General features: G+C 39.0%; 1 protein-coding gene across 1 annotated transcript in view; it reads right to left on the bottom strand.

The window, feature by feature from the left end:
* The window catches only part of ANO2 (anoctamin 2), a 213,668-nt gene that overhangs the window by 104,389 nt on the left and 89,832 nt on the right, over nucleotides 1-19,447 (bottom strand). Inside the window, exon 14 of the mRNA XM_076328786.1 lies at nucleotides 6,702-6,785. Within this exon, the coding sequence (XP_076184901.1) occupies nucleotides 6,702-6,785 (84 nt within the window). The remainder of the gene's footprint in view (nucleotides 1-6,701; nucleotides 6,786-19,447) is intronic.

The raw sequence follows: 19,447 nt of genomic DNA, 5'->3' as shown, positions 1-19,447 counted from the left end.
CAAGAGGAGACTTGTCAATGCCATTTGCCTTGACTTCAGCAAAATACAAGTTGGATGGTCTGGCTCAGCGGGTATTAGCTAATGAGTCATACTCTACCGGGAGACCTGTAACAGCTGGAGTACTGCTGGAGTCTATATTAGGACTGCCCTGTTAACATCTTTAAAGAAGGACATGGAGGAGGTGATGGAATGCTTGCTCATCAAGTTTGCAGATGACATCAGACTGGGGAGAGATCAGTCAATACGCTCAAGTGCATGGCTGCCATCCAGAGGGACCTAGACAGGCTGAAGGAATGGGTCTATATGAACCTCATGAAATTCAACAAGGACAAATGCAAAGACTTGCCTTTGAAATGGAAAACTCCTTGCAGTAGTACAGAGTCTACTGAAAAGGCCCATTGGTGTCTGCGTAGACAGCAAGCTGAACATAAGCCAGGAGTGTGCCCTGGCAGCAAAGGCCAACAGCACCCTGGGGTATATTAACCACTGCTTAAACAGTGGATCAAGGGAAGTGATTGCCTCCACCTCTCAGCACTCATTAGCCTGCATCTAAAAAAAAATATTGTGTCCAGTTTTGGGCCCTCTAGTAGAAAAAATAGATTGCTCAACTTATGTGAGTCAGGCACAGAGCCCTGGAGCACTTGTCCCATAAAAAGAGGCTGAGGAACAAGGCTTACTCAGCTTGTTTAAGGAGGTCATCAAGAAGACAGAGCCAGGCTCTTCACAGTGGTGCATGCTGGGAGGACGAGAGACAATGGGCATAAGTTGAAACAAGAGAGGTTCAGGCTGCATATAATGAGAAGCTTTTACACCATGAGGACAGTCAGGCAGTGTCCAGAAAGGTTTTGCCATTTCTATCTTTGGAGCTTTTCAAGACCTGACTGGATAATACCCTGAGCAACCTGGTTTGGTATCATAGCTGACACTCTTTTGGGCAGGAGTTTGGACTAGATAAAATTCTGAAGGCCTTTCCAACCTGAATTATTCTATGATAGTATATTTCTATGCATTTTTTTTTCTTCCTATCAAGAGTATTAGAAGAGCTACCTCCTTCTGAAGGCTGACTGGAATATAATTCTAAATACTGGAGCACAGAACTGTGGCTATACATGGGGTTCATTTATTCGATACAAATGAGAAAATCCCGCTTCAGATTTTCAGAGACACAGGGAGCAAGTGGGACATGTTTAGCTGCAAGTTTTACACTACTCCATGCAAAGATAACCAAATTGCAAGACAACAATAGAGAAGAGGTTTGAATATACATCATATACCCCATAGTCAATGAACCCACACATCTAAACAGTACACACTGAAAGACTGTGTCAACAGTCTTTTGAAGACACAAATTCTGTTTATGAATACTGGTATAAAACTGGTGTAACCCAGAACTCAAATAAACATTAAAATAATCAGAATTATGACATTTACACTTCAAATGTGACTTGATCCAATTAGCCAACCAAATATTGATACAATAAAGAGAATGAGATGTCTCTCTAAGATTATCATCATAAGTGTCCTCATTCATCTTCATTCATTCTACATTTTTTATTTTCAACAGTTAATGATGCAAGGAATAAGTTGAAAAGAAAAAAAAAAAGATCTGTTATTACATATTCCTCTTACTATCCCATATGCTTGGAATGTGTAAGTTCAAAGTAAAGCAATGAAAAAGGCTGGAAAGACACTGGCCAGTTTAAGAAATACTGGACCAATTAGTGGTTTTATCACATTAATAATAAGGTCCAATAAATGCTAAAAAATTATTTTCTCAATATTAGTGATTAAGGAATTCTGGGTTTATTCACAGTTCTTCTACAGTTCTGGTTGTTTAAATTAGTATTTATGACCAATTATCTTGGTTTCTTCTACAGTTACAGCTAATACATAAAAAAAGAGATTTTTTTTTCTCTAGTTAATCTTATCAAGGACTTGCTTAATAAAGAGGTGGGCTCCAACATCTGAAGTTTCTTAGGCCTTGTGGGAGGTTTGCTCATGCAAAAAAGACTGGTAAGGAACCAACTAGTAGCAAGAATTACTATTTCATGTTTCACAATGCTGAAATTTTTAAAATATACATATAAAGTATTCATCAGTACGATTCTACTTTATATTTATCTGTATCACTGTTACACTAGAGACCTTCCTCTTCAAACCAGCTTGCTTTAATTCACTGGTTAACTGAAACAATGGTTCAGAAAGAAATATTTCTTTCTTTTGTTTCAATTACCAGCTGAATTAACAATTTAAATAACTTATTCTGCCACTTTCATATTTAAAATGAATTAAAGGCAAGATAGAATGCCAGATTCTATTATTTCCAAGGTTTGCTCCAAGTAAGGACATGAGCCAAGAGACAAGCCCTTTTTTCTATAAAGAAAATTTTCCTTGAGAAATATGTAGAATGAGTTATTCGGTTTCCTGCCAAATAGGAAAGATAAGAATATATGATGCTGCATCATGTTTGCCAGATCAGCTGGACATTTAATGAAAAGGAGTCAGGGCCTGATCCACCTGTCCCAGAAATGACTGGAAGGCTTTCTTTCCATCAGCTCCAGTGAGAGCTGGATCTAGCCCCATCTGCATGTTTTCAGGCACAAGACCAATTTTCATTTCCTGACTTGCGTGTATTTCCATTGAGAACATTACTATTGCACAGAGAGAGGAAGAACTTATCAGAAGATTACAAATATCCAACACCTTTTTTAGTTAACATTCTGCAGATACAGTAACTTCACCCTATTTGTTAAATACTTCTATCCACATCTTCAGTGTTATAGTGTATTAAACAAGAACAACAAAAAATAATATGAATTGCTTTATTACAAAAATTGCACCTGCCATATTTGCATGAATGTATTATCAGACACATGCATTCATGTATGCACACATAAGCCTTCATCTCTGCTGCAAGGACAAAGCAGCCTTTTAACGTAGACAAATCAAGAAGCTCTAGACTGCAAGCCTCTATTTATGTGACCACAAAGAATCAAATAGTGCTACTGATTATAAGCCAGATCATTGCAGGTTTCCAGAATCAGTCCCTTAGGACTTGTCATTTTTTTAAATGAATGTCATAATTCATAAGGACTGTCTGTTTATGCATTTGCTACCTAACCTGAGGCATTTCATGTAAATGTTTCAACTCCTTTAGCTTTAAATGAATTCTCTTCTAAAATAGTAGAACCTTAGGGTGTTATTTTAAGAGTAACTTCACACCAAACTTTGGTGAAGTGCTCTGAGCCCTCACAGTTTCTCTCCCACCCTCAAAATAACCCATAAAATATTTATTAAAACAGCCTGAACCACACAGGGTGGTGTAGGCTGAAATTTTGTTCTTTGCTTATTACAGTAGCGTAAATACCCTAAGTAGTATTTGTATGAAAGCTATGTTCTCTAACATAAACCCCGTTGGGCAAGTAATACATTAGATCTGTAATACTTTCTATTGTCAGTCTCATCAAGCTGATTTGGAATTTGTTGCCTGGGTAGAGTGACTCATATGTTTACTGGCCCTGACAGGTGCTGGGCATCTTCCACACTCATTAAAGTTAATGACTTCAACAGCAGACAGGGAAAACTGTATGTTGAAATAGGTTTCCTCTCAACAGGTATTCCCAAGTTATCATTTAAGAGAGTATGTAAGTGGCGTCGATTTTCTGCTGCAATCACAAAACCAGCCCATAACCAAACCCCTATCCCTTCATTGCAAAAATAACCCAATTAGCTTCACAGGGACTCCTTGTTGAAGTAAGGCAAAAAAAAGGCAAAAAAAAATTGCATTGTACACAGAGCTTTCCACATAAAAGCTCAGTTTCTTGCCATAAAACTAGTCACATCCTCACCGGAACAGAGGAATTAACATACTGGAAACAAGCCAGTAATTTTATAGAAATATATGCCTTTAAGTAAGCTCTAAATCAGTATTCTCACAATAGCTGCAGCTTTGGCATCATTTCTATCCCAACAAGCCACAGCTGCTGAACTGGAGACTTCTGACTTCATATTAGATAAGTAATGAGAAGTTTTAGGCAGTGGTGCCAGAGCCTGTCCTTTGATATCAACACAGCACACTACAGTTGTTGACCAGCTACACCCAAAAGACATGCCTTTAAATTACACTAGTTAGCTAAAAATATTCAGGTGAGAACTTCAAAGAGACTTATGCCATGACATTAGACTGTCAACCAAGATATGATGAGACTGAGACCTCACAGGCATCTGTGTATTCATACAAAACCAAGAAATTAGGAGGACTGAATCTTTAACTACAGAGAGACCTCTACTTTGATGCCTGTCCAGACACTAGATCTGCACTATTAATATGACAAAGTCCTGTACCCTGGCTTCCACCCAACAAGACAGAAGTACTGAGCCAGAGACCTCACAGAAACCTGTGTCTTAATATTAACCTGCCATGCAAAAGCTCCTGAGCTAATGGTCTTGCAATGAGTGTAACATACAGCCATCTGAAGGAGGAAAAAGAAAAGATTAAAACCTCTAAAAATCAGGCAGAAGAGCTATTGCAGTCTTAAATACTCATCGCTTTTAATGTCTAACTTTTCAGGATCTTCCAAAGCAAAATGTAATGGTACATTTCCACAGTTACATTAAACATAACAGTTCAATTAAAGAACTGGCCTTTTTCCTCTTCAGCAGGTCTCACAAACATTTTTTGCCCTTATAATATCATAAGAGATTGAGGTACAAACCACTGAGCAACACATCTTCCAAACCCAGACTAACATGCTGTTTGTTGGAAAGAATTTGAGGGCAATCAAAAAAGTGATTGCAACAGAATTAGTAAGCAAAATGTTGACTGATTGAAAACTGCTCAGAAGTTTGGAATATATTTCAGTAATTTGGGGTGAGATGGTAGTCAGTAAGTTGCAGGATGAATGCATTTATTAGAAATTTACCCTAATCAACCCAAATGAAATGTTCTGCCATATGAATAACTGTTTTCTCCCTATGAGTAACTGTTTGATGGCAAATGTCAATGTACCTTATTTTTTAATGAAGTTTAGAAAAGAGATGACTCTTGGAAACTTTTCCAGAAAATACTTAAATGACTCAATGAACTATTTTTTTTTTTTTTCCAAAATTTCTTCAGAATTAAATATTACTAAAGATCAGGAGTTTTGCAGTTCAAATGCCTACATCAATTTCCAAAATAGGATTTTGTCTCTTATAAGGACATTGGAGAAAGTCTGCATGCAGATGCCCTAAAAACTTGAAACAAATATTTTCTTTCTGGGTGCTATTTTTCCATCCACATTGGCACAAAAAGTAATTGGAGAAAAAATATTCCAGGAAAGCCTTTCCCTTCTTGATGTCTGAAAGGATTTTTTCCCATTTTTATATATATATGCTGGATCTTTACATTGTTCCTCATTTTCCACCTACGCTCTTAGCATTTTTCATTGCTTTCTTTTACCTTAATTTCTAATTTATAATGCTGTGATCTTTGTGTCTCATTTAAGCAAGATAATCATCTAACACTGCCTCATGACTACAAAAGTCTAATATTCTACAGCATCAATTGCTGACTTGTTTCCAGATTTCACTTACTTTAAGTCAGAAAAAGCTGAACGGCAGCAGCTGCTTTATCCGTCTTTTACAGTCTTTGATCCCTCACTTGGAAGGCCTAGAGAACTGTTTAATGTGTAAGGGAAGACCTCCCCATACTGCTATGTGAGAGTCCCTGCTCATATTGGGCAAGATCCAAAGCCCCTTAAAGTAATTGAGAATCTCTCCATTGTCTTCTGTGGAGTTTGGTTGGGCCCAACAGGTGAAAGACAGTCTCACTGAGATGAAAGATTCACTGGAAACGCTTCACAATCTTGATGGTGATCAGCAGAAGAAAGGGATAGTTAAGTTCTTTCATAAGCTGCAAGGCTAAATTTGTTGGACCAAACCTGAAAACTGGAGTATTCTCCACTTCAGATACTGGTTCTCAATATTTAAACAAATTAAATTGTTTCCTTCTATCTGGAAACTGGACAAGGGTTTGGAATGCTTTGGCTTTGCTGGCGCATGTGGCATGCAGGGAATAAGCAATGGTTAACCAAGCTTAATGGACAAAGTCTACAGGGACTTATGAGTGCTGAGGAAATAGACCTCAATCAGCATTTTACAAGAGGGGATTGGGAAAAAAAGTGCTTGTTCTTAGGTTTGAAATAGCCATAGAAAGCCTAAATACACTTCAATCTAAAAATGATATACCAATTATTATTTTTCCATTTATACTGGAAATGCTATCAAAACTTCACAACTGTGTAACTGCGACATGACTGAAGATGCCAATGTTACCTATGCACATGAAATCACTATAATAAAAGCTGTTTTCTCTATTGTCCACAAAGTACTGAAATTCTAGGTCATTGCTATAAGAATTCCTGTTGTGATTACCTTCCTAATCATTCATCACTCTACAGATTAGATCCTGAACCACCTGTCAACCATATTCCTATGCAAATTGCTTTACTTTGCAGAGCTAGAAAAGTGATGACCTCAAAGCCTTTCAATGGCACTGCAGGGCTGCATAACACGAGACCCCTAGCAAGCAACTTACAAGGCTGATTAAGAGCACCAAAAAGTGTCTTTTGCAAACTATCCATCAGAGACAGACAAAATGATAATGAAAATATAACGAAACACAAATCCAATACAAGTGAAAAGAGTAAGCTGCATCTTACTTCATTTGAATTTTCTGTTGTGATGCTTTTATTTTTCAGCTTTTTCTGCAGCAGTTTGGTTTCATACTCTGGTCTGGGATGCTCCTGAAAAAGGAAAAAAAAAACCAAATGTGTGATTATGATTAAGAGAAAAAAAAAAAAGTTCTGGTCACTTATTCACGATCCAAGCCATCAAGATGATTCAACACCACAGCACCTTTCTGACTAGGGGGATCACTGCCTAGAGGCATGGGATACATTATGGGATGTGGGGGAAGAGCATTTAGGGATTGCACAGGACTTATTATGGGATGCTTAGGGAGGAACCAAAGGTGGGGAAGGGAGGGATCTAGGACACTTGGGGAGGAACAACTGTGGAAAAATAGAGGGATAAGGGGATAAAAATGGCCGGTCACATGTAAATAGTTTGCTGGTCTGTGTGGGGGTCTGCCCACCAGCCACTGGAGCAAGTAAGTGCAGGTGTGAGGCTGAGTATGTAAGCGCTAGTGGAGATCAAGCTGGAGTAGCTGGTAAGTATGTGAAGTGCCTGGGAGTCAGGGAGGTGTGAGTCTCTAAGGGTGAGACCATGGTGGAGCTGGCTATCAGAGCGACCAGGGGAGTCCCAACCAAATGCCAGAGAGACCACAGGGTCTGGGGGTCTCTAGGAGTGTGACGCACTGGAGTGTGTATGTATGTGTGTGTCTTCAAGGTCAAGACCAGGGTGGGCTGGCTGCTGGCGGACCACTGGAGTCCCACCCAGCTCTGGGGGAGCAGGATGTATGTGTGACTGAGCAACTGGAGAGGGGCTGTAGCGTTGCGGGCTTCTACCTCTGGGTGCCAGCAACTGAGGAGACTGGAGTCCAGTGGCAGCTACTGGGCAGACTGAATGATCCCAGCTGCTGGGGGGATCCGCATTGTACATGTGTGCATATATATATTCTCACTAGCAGACCTCCATCCTGCTCAGCCAGGGAGAGGAGCAGGATGAGGCCGTTGTGCTGTCTGTGTTTGTGTGCCTGCTGTGTGTGTCTGTGTGATCTGTGCGGCTGGTCATGTAAATATATGCACATATGTGGTATATATGTGTGCTCTGTGTACATATGCCTACTGGGAATACATGCTTAGCCTCACCACAGGTTGGACCGGGGGGCATGGAGCTGTGGCTGCCTCGCCTCTTCTTGGGCTGTCAGATCTGGCCCAGTTTCCCCTATCAATAACCTTTCAAGGTTTGCTTGCAAATTATATTTTTCTTTTCCAAATTAGGGCATAAATTAAACATGGTAGCACAAACTTACCAAGATTTTAAAGATGGCAGCTCATAAAAAAGACAAATGCCATGTTTCTCCTCATTCCTGCCAAATTCTGAATTCATTCAGAGCCTGGAATTTGAATTTGATGCCTCCCACAAAAAGGCTATTCCTACGGCATTGGTCATACCATCCATCCTTACTATAATTAGAACATATGCTTATCATCCCAGTCACAAAATCGACTTACTAAAACTTTTTAATGAATCTGATAGCCATGAAGAGAATAAAACCCATCTTTTTAAAAACTTAATTAATTAATTAATCCTCATGGACAATGGAACGGGGGTTGCATCGAACTTCAGCAGTCTTCCTTGGGTTATACATGTGATGTTCATTTTCTGTTATCTGTAACATTTTCACTACATCAGGCACCATCTTGAGCATTCTCTGTTGCACACCAGTATATAGACACACTGGGACTTTTAATGTATTGTTTATCTTGATCATGAGATTTTCCTGACACATTGAATAGGTATGTGAGCAGACCATCATTTAAATAACTGCCTTAAATGAATATTTCCATATCTTTTCGAACTCTATGAACAGGTCATATGTATGTCTGCCCTAAAGGCAGTCCCACAAATGGTACATGCATTCTGCTGCTCCCAGAGAGTCTGGTACTAACATGGGAGGCTTGAGGGAACTTTTTTTCTCTAAAGCTCAAGTACGGCTATGCCTCTGAGACTCTAGCACTACGATGCTATACCAAACAAATATGATGAAACTGCTAACATGACAGCTTGTTTTACGCTTGTAATTTTATGTACTATTCAAATTAATAAAACATGTTCTAAGGGTGCAAGTGTGACACTCTTTGTATCACAGAGTTCTTTTTCATTACTTATGCATCACATAAATATCAATACCACAATGAATGAAGTTCAGGAATCACTATAGCACTTCTTGTCACAAGGGTCACTGTTGTTATTACTTACAAAGTGCTATGAGTGTTATGTGGAACTCCAAGAAATATTGAGGCACGGGTAATCTCTGACATTACAAAAGCTGATTAGCAGCAAAAATGGTGGTGAGCAGGATGGGGAAAGGAAAGATAAAGATACAACAATAAGTGTTTAAAGATGGTGTGCTCAATGCATGTATCTTCATGTTTTGTAAGTTTTCACTAGCTTGTTGATTTACATTGATTTGTATCATGCTTCCTTAGATAAGGTTCAAAGGTCACGTGGAAGAAACATCTTTAGACTTACATGAAGAAAAGATGAAGGCATCAGGCACGGATGGCTACATGAGAGGAGGCAGCTTGATGAAAGTAGGGAAATAAGATAAATGAAGCTGTAAGAAACTGAGAAGATCTATCACACTATGGGATCCCCTGCAGAGCTGAATTGGCTTTCTTCCTTTTTTCTTATTTTCCGCTAAGCAAAGCATTCTGGGTCACCAGGGGCAGCTGTCAGAGGCCAGAGCAACTTTTGAAAATTGGCTTGAAAGGAAACAGGGTGAGAAAATCAAATGCCAAGCAAAACATTGTACTGTAACTTACTTTTTTCCTATTGACAGTTTTGCTTTGAGTGCATACACTGTTCAAATTTGGTCGTTACGTTTAGTTTTCCTACTAAGACTTTTCAATGTCCTTTCAACTGCATTTCATACACCTACATCTGGATTGGAAAATTAGTTGATCTGTCTTCACTGAATCTGCCAAGTCATCTTACCCTTGACTGAACAGACCACAGCACCTCCTGGAATGCGTGTATCTATATGTTCGTTTTATGAGTATATTGCATGAAACAATTCTTCACAATACAGATTTAGAGATACTTGATCTTGATGATATACACATGGATGTAAAGGAACAACTCCACTCTGCTGTAAAAAGAGCGTGATTCAGAATCAATTCTTTGTCTGAAAATGGGAAGAGTTCTACACTTAGGACAATAAGCTAGAAATAGTTGTGATGATTTGAAGAAGGCCAAATGTCCATGTAGGGATAAATATGAATCCCACGATGCTGGAAGTTTGCCAGTACAGCTGCCAGACACTTATTGAAAACCATGTCAGCCAAGGTACTTTGAGGCCAAATGAGTACTCAGAGTTGAAAACGATAATTCCCATCCTGAAAACAAAGAGCCAAATCATGAAATTTTTACTCAGACAAAACTCATATTGACGTCAGTGGGAATTTTCCTTAAGAATGGTCTCCAGGATTTGCCGCAAACGTACAACACGTGTATCCACAATACATCGCAAATTAAGGCTGTGTAGGTAACGATCCAGTTCGATAAGAATATATAAAGAGAACTGATCTCTTCTTACTCTTTGATTTAGGAAGAAAGTGATAATGGAATTTTACAACGCATGCATGACAAACATATCTGAGTTGCTAAGAAAAAACAGAACCTTAGAAACTATCCCAGATTAACAGATCAAAGGAGTTATCAGCAAGAAATAAGCCAACCCACTGCTTCATTTTTACACTTTAAGGAAAGTCAAAGAAACACTGAGAATTCATTGAACAGTCTTATCCTGATATGCTGAACACAAGCAGAGCAGCAAAGCAGTGCACACTGGTAGGAAGGAAGGTTTCCACAAATGAGAACTGGAATGACCCATCTGCTGCCCTAAATCAAGATGGAAACTTGGAATGAACAGGACAGAGCGCCCAGCTGTTCTCTGCTGCAAGAGGGTTAATTATTATAAACCAAGGACTGAAATCCTCTGTTTCTTATGATGATGACACGGTGGCGAGTCGGGGGAGAAGGCCAAGGAAGAGATTGTCATTCACACCAATGATCTGTTTAGACTGTCCTAGTAATGGGATGTTTATCCAAAGAAAAGTACTTCTATATCTCAGCACATATGAAGGGATCACTGGTAGATGTTCACAATCTTTTTAGTCCAGATCACTTGCACAATAAATTTGATTTATGAAAAATTAAAACACAAGCTTGAATAAGTCATCTAGCACTACAAGTTTAGGGATGTTAAAAGACAAAAGCCACTGTACAAGTACATAGGATCTCAGCTGTCAAAGGTATTGTAAAGCAACATAAAACTGAAGTAGTCAGAACAAAAGAACCCATAAGGTATATTATGGAAATATATTTGATAGATAGATAGAATGCCTTTGTTTGCTTCCATAGAGCAAGACCAGTAGTAGTGCTTCGGAGGATTACCTTCAAAACTAAACTTTGAAATATGGCCTCAGATTTTTAAGTGCCCTTAAGACCAAACAACCAAATGCTGCCATTGCAATGTCAAGATACCACATCTTGTGGGTAACTGTAGCAGAATATAGCATCATTTTTTTTGTTCATTATTCAATTCAAATTCAACCCATTTAAATACTCCTACATCAGTAAGTGGAATTGTGTGAAGCCAGATATCCCTTGAATTATGGTATTGAAAATTTTGCTTAAAATTATTTATTCTACTGCATGATAAGTCATTGCTGAAACAAAGGAGCTGACAAACATAAAGAAGAAACCCAGCTGTAAAGTTGGATGCTAGCCCACTAAAATGGGGCACCACCCACCTTGTCAGTGGAACAACTTCCAGCTTACCTTATTGCTCTAACTTTGATAAAATGTTACCTGGACTCTAGAAAATTGAAATGTTTGTGCATATCACTGTCATGTTTATTGTTTTTAGTTGTCCTATGGTAGTATAGAGTAGTTGCAGTCATGGACTAGGACCCCATCACTTTAGCCACTATATAAGCATAGAACCCCTTCTCCAAAGAAATGTTCTTAAAGAATGGATTGTTTCCCCTTTGGGCACTGTTCTCTTTTTTTGTCTGATAATGTGTAACAGTGGGAACACTTGGCTGTGGAGGCACTCTTTAGGGGAGTGTGTTTATGGACATTTTTCTCTGTCAATATTTAAGATTGAGTGTACTTTGGGCGGATTACAGATTTGTAGCTCTTGCAAAAAGAAATACAATAAACACTGCAAAATCCTTTAACTTTGATCTAAAATAGCTGTTTCACAAATCATAACATTATGGTCTCAAGATAAAATATCCTAGAAATTAGCAAGGTTAGAAACCAACAGTTTTCTCCAACTAGGAAAAGGTATTTTTCTTCTAAGCAAGATCAAAATCATGAGACACTGGACCTTGAACTTGTTATTGGTCCAAGGCTACGTATTGCACGTTATACACCACTGTGATCCCAAGAAACTTAGAGAGAAGGTTAAAAGAGGTCGCTGATGCATGAAAGAGGCAAACATTTTGTAGATTCATCCTACTACAGCTTGTCAAAGGTCATAGATTTTAGATCTACGATTGAGTGGGCAAGTAGTGTCAAAGTTGAATGCTAAATCAAACTTACAACATAGTACTTATATCAATCCCATGGATAGAACTACTGCAAATGTCATTAATTTCCCTGTCTTGCCTTTGTCAGAAATAGATAAGTGAATATAAGGTAAGAACGTTTCTACAATGCCAGATCTCACTGTCTCTATCAGTTTTTCCCATTTTAATAAGAATGCCTCATAAATAGCCTGGTTTTTCTGCCACACATGAAACTCTCTTCCAGGTAATATCAGATCAGATTTTTGTTTATGAAATAGCATTTTTTTCAGCACTGGCTATTTATGATATTTCTGGAATTTTCATTTCCCTGGACTTTTCTTGTTTTCAGTCTCTGTGCACCTGGAACCCATGGCTTACAGGCAACCTGGCTTACCAGGTAAAAGCAATGTGACTCTATATAGCATTTTAAGGCATACTTCCTAGAACATCTGTTGTGGTTTAACCCAGCAGGCAGCTAAACACCACACAGCCATTTGCTCACTCTCCCCCACAGTGGAATGGGGGAGAGAATCGGGAAAAAAAAGGTAAAATTCGTGGCTTGAGATAAAGACAGTTTAATAGGACAGAAAAGGAAGGGAAAATAATAATAATAAATAGTAATAATAATAATGATAAAAGAATATACAAAATAAGTGATGCACAAGCAATTGCTCACCACCCACTGACCGATGCCCAGCCAGTTCCTGAGCAGTGGTCACTGCCCCCCGGCCAACTCCCCCCAGTTTATATACTGAGCATGATGCCATATGGTGTGGAACATCCCTTTGGCCAGTTTGGGTCAGCCGTCCTGGCTGTGCCCCCTCCCAGCTTCTTGCTGGCAGGGCATGAGAAGCTGAAAAGTCCTTGACTAGTGTAAGCATTACTTAGCAACAACTAAAACATCGGTGTGTTATCAACATCATTCCATCCTGAATCCAAAACACAGCACTGTACCAGCTACTAGGAAGAAAATTAACTCTATCCCAGCTGAAACCAGGACAACATCTTAAAGCATATATATCAGACACAAGCTAACAAAAGCTTTATAATATCCAGAATTTTCTGGTTCCAGAAGGTGTATATTCTGACCAACCACTGTCTTTCCAAACCTTTGTGAACTTTTCAAGTTGAACCATGATCCAGATTAGAGCATTGGCTCCTCTCTAATGTAGAGAAATACAGATACTTTAGCTAATTTGAACTAAAAATCTATCTCTGACCACAAATATTTGTTCAGTCTTTACTAATTTGTTTCAGCCGTACAATGTCTCTTTTAATTGTTTCCCATAAATATCCCAATGACTGGATTTACAGCCAGGAATGTTCATGAAAACAACTTATTTGAAGCAAACACAAATGTTGAATTTGTAGTCAAAAGCTTTTATACTTGAGGCTTGAGTTTAATGGCTTGAGTTTCACAGCAGCATAAGCAAATCTAAGCCTGGGCTTCCATACTCTCAAACTCAATTTCACATTGCACTAGCCACACATTTCCATTTCTGTCCTTGCACTGACACCAGTGCACATGCAGCTGCATGGTATGACCAGGATAAAAACTCCTACCCTTCATATCGCCAACTACTCTTCAGCTGTATCAGCTGTCTGAACTTTTCACTACTCATAGTTTCACTATGGTAGTGTGGAGTTAGATTGGCTTAAGCTGCTACGCAGCTGCAAACTATAGATGAAGTTGAATGCTACAGATGAGCTGATTTAATGGCTCACCATTGCTAAAAGGGTCTTCCCAACTCACACATTCTTCTCTTCCCCTGCCCAATGCCCTAACTATACTATGTGAAAACTTATCTAATTAATTGGTCCCCTCCACCACAAACACTGTCCACTTTATTTCTGGAATAACTTCTCCATGGCTTTAGTCGGTAGGTTCAGGTGATGGGTGAGACACTAGAATTAGTAGCATGAAAGTAAGGATGGGATCTCTACCTAGTGGTAGCAGTGAACTATTGAGGCATTTTATGCAGCTTCACCCTGTGAGTCTAGATCTTCCAAAGACTTCAGAGAATAACACGGCCAATACATTAAAAAAAACCCAAAACCTAGTCTCTTAATTTTATAAACTGAGGTAAACAAATCCATAGATAATTACCTCAGCAAAAACCATGAATTTTAGAAAAGAGAGAATCACATCCCCCATTGAAGTGAGAGGAAGGGTTTTGATTTTCATTTAGAAACTATGCCACATAGTTCAGGTGCCTGAATTTACATTTTGGATGCATGTGTTCTGTTAGGTCTAAGGAGGCTGGTCATCCACCTTCTGTGGAAGAGCTAATGGAATCTGGATGTCTAACTTTCAGACTCCTTTGAAAATCTCAGCTCAAGATGCCTACCTTAATGCACTCATATTTGAAAATGCTGTGATAGGCATACATTCAGAGATAGTGAGAATTTCATTATTGTGTAATGAACTATTAAATGGGCAAGCTACAGATAAGAAGCTTTTCACACAAACCTACACACAAAATGGCAAAAACTTTCTACGCTGCCTCGAAGAAATTTAATATTGCAGTAGAAGTAGCAGAGTAGGATGGAAGCAGGAAGATGAGATCTAAAGAGTCAGTGGTGTTTTACTGATTTGAAGTCAAGATCTAGAATCAAAAAAAGTGCTTATGTTTTCCAAGGGTTAGAATTATTTCTATAGCTCTGACTCAGAAAGGTGTGGATGAATCTAGGAAAAAACACACACTTATGTGCTCTTGGAAAGTAGTGAATAAATGAGTGAAATAATGAGTTTTTATAGGCATGCGTTTGCAACAACGTTGTGCTACTCATAAGTGTCCATATGCATGTGAAAATGAAGAAAATTAAACAAAATAAAAAAGCCTAAAGCAGAACTAAAGAATAGGAAACAATTCTGACTGCTGAAATATGATGAGTTCTGAAACTCTGCATTCATTTTAAACAAATGGTAATTTTGGCTGTCATTAAACAATATCACAAAGTATTATTCTTAAATTTTAAAAGCCTTTCCTAAGTTCAAAAGTACTTTTAGAAATAACTTCCACTGGGTTTAATACTTCGTGCTGATTAAGAGAAGAGCTACTGCTCCTTCCATCTTATTTAAGTCTTGATTAATCTTCCTGTGTCAATGACACTTCATGGGAAAAATCACAGAATAAATAACAATGACCTAGCAATAAAAGACTTTACAGAATAATAAATGACATCTAGGCCCCTTTATTCTAGTTCATTAAAATAAGAGTTTCTTAACACATTTCCACATTATTTACATATGCAGTTGGGGTTAAAAAAAATGGCAGCCTCCATTCATGCACACGAGTAAATGTAAAATGCATTTTAAATTTAAAAGAAAAAGCTCATTTCCTTAAAAAGAAAGTTCTTTCCCCACACAAGAGAATACATAGTGATGTGGTGCTGAGGTTGCTGGAACAACCGCCTGAACTAGGACCAGATTCTGATCTCCTTGTTAACACCAATAGCAGGTTAATCTTGGAGGCTGTTAACGTGTCTAATTTACCTAATACTGAATCAGCCCAAGACGTCTTCAATGCACAGGAAAACTGATTTTGTTAGGAGCAACAGAGGAGGACAGAGGGGAGGAAAAATAGGGCTGAGAAAAAGCAATGGTGTCTAAGAGACCTTTGCATGAGAGAGATGGGAGAGGGAGTACTGTGACTTTGGGGGACCTGAAAAAGGCAGACAGGGTTTGTGAGACTCTGGGAGAGGAGAAGGTCCCTCTCCACCTCCTCGTACCTGTCTCCCTCAGAACACACACTCCCTTGCAGTACAAGATCCCCTACCCTCACTCCGTATCTTGCCTGTTCTGCAAGAAGCACATCACTGGCAAACCCTGTTTACCCACCTGGATCTCCTGGGTCACTGGGAAGTAGGAGAGGAAGAAGGAAAGGCCTGGAGATGATCTCTGTTCCTAGAGGGGCAGTGCTGGACAAAGATATGGGATACGGTACGTCAAGACAGAGAACTATTGGAAAACAGGACTTTGCTCCCTGTTGTTCCTTTCCTCTACCAGTAGCTCCTATTTTCCATCATCCATGCCATGACCATGCCCTGGGCAACAACAACCACAGTAGAGCGCTGTGCTGCACAGGCTGGAAGAGCCCATTCCAGCTCCTTGTCCATAGTTTCACACTCCAAGCAACTGCCCACCTCTACACTTACACCGGGGAACGTGAAGATGTGAGCCTCTTCTCTGAACTCAGGGGACTGCAGGAGGAAAGAACCCAGGTGACCCAGCCTTTGAGTGGCCCATCACAACACCCTGAGGAATCAAGACTACCTACGAGGAATCAAACAGCTTTGAGGCTTGTAGACCTGGAAAGGACACAGGCGGTCATTATAATGGAAAAGGAATAAAAGAAAGGAAATGAAAGCATGTTGATATGTCTGGTAGAAGAAACATAAAAGAAGAAAATTAACTGGAGCCCCAGCATATTGTGGCACATCTCTGGATCAACAGTGATGTTGATGAAATGTAATGTAATTAAAAAAATGTAATCATACATCTTTACCAATTTCTTGGCAAGCAACGGAATTATCATGTGCTTTGGTTCTTACAGTTTACAAATGAAAACATGTTTAAAATGTGCCTTCATGTGTAATTTTTTAATGGAGCAACAGCTGGTAGTAAATAGTTTCCCCTAATGCCTGAGGGATAACATCCATTTTTCAACATTCCTTCCCCAACTATCCTAATAAACCTCTCCTCCTAAACATAGCACTTAAATCTAATAGTGAAAGGACTTGTTCAGAAGATCAGGGCTATCCTAGGATCATTAAATAATTAGTGTTAACAGGAATTCAATGAAGGTGACAGAAGATTCACTGGAAGGAGTGATGAAACCCAAGAAAAGGTAGTAAAAAAAATTTATAAAGATATAAAAAAAAATTGGAAACATGGGCCCAACAGGAAAATCAGAATAGGCATGGGAAAAATGTAAGATAATGCATCTGTGGAAAATAACCCAAAATGAAGATCTCATTGATGCAAGAAACCAGAGAAGTAGTGAAGATGAAAGGAGAGATTTGAGACAACACAAAATATTGTGGCTACACATTGTCCTTTTACCATTACTATTTTTTCCCAAGAGGACTAAGCTGTGAATACACACTTATTTTATTAGAGTTTGCTTTTCACTCCTCCATTTTTTAAGCAAACAAAAATGTCTTATACTGCCTGTTTTACCAGACACTATTAGAACTTCAGAAAAGGAGTCTGCTCCTATAATTTGCAAGGTGGAAGACAAGCTGAAAACATCAAATTAATCAGATCACAAAAAAATTTTGAAAATGTACTAGAGAAGATCAAGTTAAACCATGATCAAGTTAGGAGAGAAAGGAATACACTGTATTCAGCGTTGGTGCTGCCTCACCTTGAATACGGTGTGCAGTTCTGGGGCCCACAATTTAAGAAGGATGTGAAGGTCCTTGAATGCATCCAGAGGAGGGCAACAAAGCTGGTGAAAGGGCTGGAAGGCATGTCCTGTGAGGAGCAGCCAAGGACTCTGGGTTTGTCTAGTTTGGAGAGAAGGAGGCTGAGGGGCGACCTCATTGTTGTCTACATCTTCCTGAGGAGGGGAAGTGGAGAGGGAGGTGCTGATCTATTCTCCCTGGGATCCAGTGATAGCATGCGTGGGAATGGATCAAAGCTGCGCCAGGGGAGGTTCAGACTTGACATTAGGAAACATTTCTTTACCGAGGGGGTGGTCAAACCCTGGAAGAGGCTTCCTAGAGAGGTGGTCGATGCCCCATCCCTGTCAGTGTTTAAGAGGGATTTGGACAATGCCCTTAATAACATGCTTTAGCTTTTGGTCAGCCCTGATATGCTCAGGCAGTTTCACTAGACGATTGTTGTAGGTCCTTTCCAACTGAAATAGTCTATTCTATCTGTAAACATATTTAATGTCACCAAGTCTGCTTGCTATTTGATTCTGTCTTACCCAATCTACCTTCCTTATTACTTTACCTTAACCCAGCAATAATCCATAGGGTATCTTAAAGTCTTCTGTTAAGGGTTCAATAATTTTTTTTTAAGTCATCAAATAGCAAAAGGAGGAACTAGACTTTGGGAATTAGAGTTTACAAAAAAAGTTTGCAAACATTTTACAGAGTACAGGATTTTAACTTAAAATTGTAACTGACCAGACACTGTCTTCTAATGAAGACAGACACCTAAGTTCCTTGCTGTTGTACTGAAACAGTATAACAGCATGACTATTTGAACAATAACAAGATCTCCACTCATTGGCATTTCAGTTAGTGTGGACTTTCTGCCCATTTATTCTTCCAAGTTCTGCTCCAAATTCTAAGATTTCATCTTTTATAATTGCATTTCTATTTCAGTTTACACAGGACTGTTAAATGAGGTAAAATGAGGTAAAATCCCTTCCACCCAGAAAACCTAAAGCAGGAACATTCTGGGTCCTAGAAATACAGTTCCTGAAGATTCATGGGAGGCCAATAGTTTCTACTCCCCATATCATTAATTAGAGTCCCTCAGTATTTTTTCACCAGCTCCTTCACAAGTAGAAGAGGGTATGAATTCTCCCACCTCTACCCCCGCTTTATTGATGGCTATATCCCTTATTACACAAACTGAAAAAAAATCAAATGCACAACCTGTTTGATTGGGTTACGCAAACACATCTGTGGCATGACACGTTGCGTGCTTTTTCATGGTATTTCCAAGGCTTCGTCTGTTTTCATGGTTCTGGTCTGGGTTTGCTTCTTTTCTTTCCCTCTCCCATTTAGTTATCGGTTGCTCTATCACTTTTCAACACAACTATCTATTTTACAGTCTAGTACCCAATGCTACCTATTATTTTTGCAGATTTCAGATGTACAAATGCAAATCCTCTAAGTCTGTACAGCTGCCATCTGCAAAATATGCATGCGAGCCTTAAGGAGTCTGCTTTTTCAGACTGCCATTGCCAAGATATTTACAAATAAATGGACTAAATTAATCTCTCATATGGCTCTTCTGAAGCAAAAGATTTGGCCCAGTGTGTTTAAAGAAAGTAATTTTACTGAAAATTTTATAGTCAAGAGTCCACAAAAATTACACTGAAGGCATTTATTTCAGTATAATTCTCACAATGTACTCTCAGCTCTTCAACTTTTATGGTTGTTCTCCTCCCTGTTTCGGTTCCATAACTTCCCTTTCTAAAGAAATTGATAATAATAAATAGCTTAACTCCATCTAGTCT

Source organism: Aptenodytes patagonicus, chromosome 1, assembly GCF_965638725.1.
Source record: "Aptenodytes patagonicus chromosome 1, bAptPat1.pri.cur, whole genome shotgun sequence".
Classification (NCBI taxonomy): domain Eukaryota; kingdom Metazoa; phylum Chordata; class Aves; order Sphenisciformes; family Spheniscidae; genus Aptenodytes; species Aptenodytes patagonicus.
This window is presented reverse-complemented; position numbering and strand designations above follow the sequence as displayed.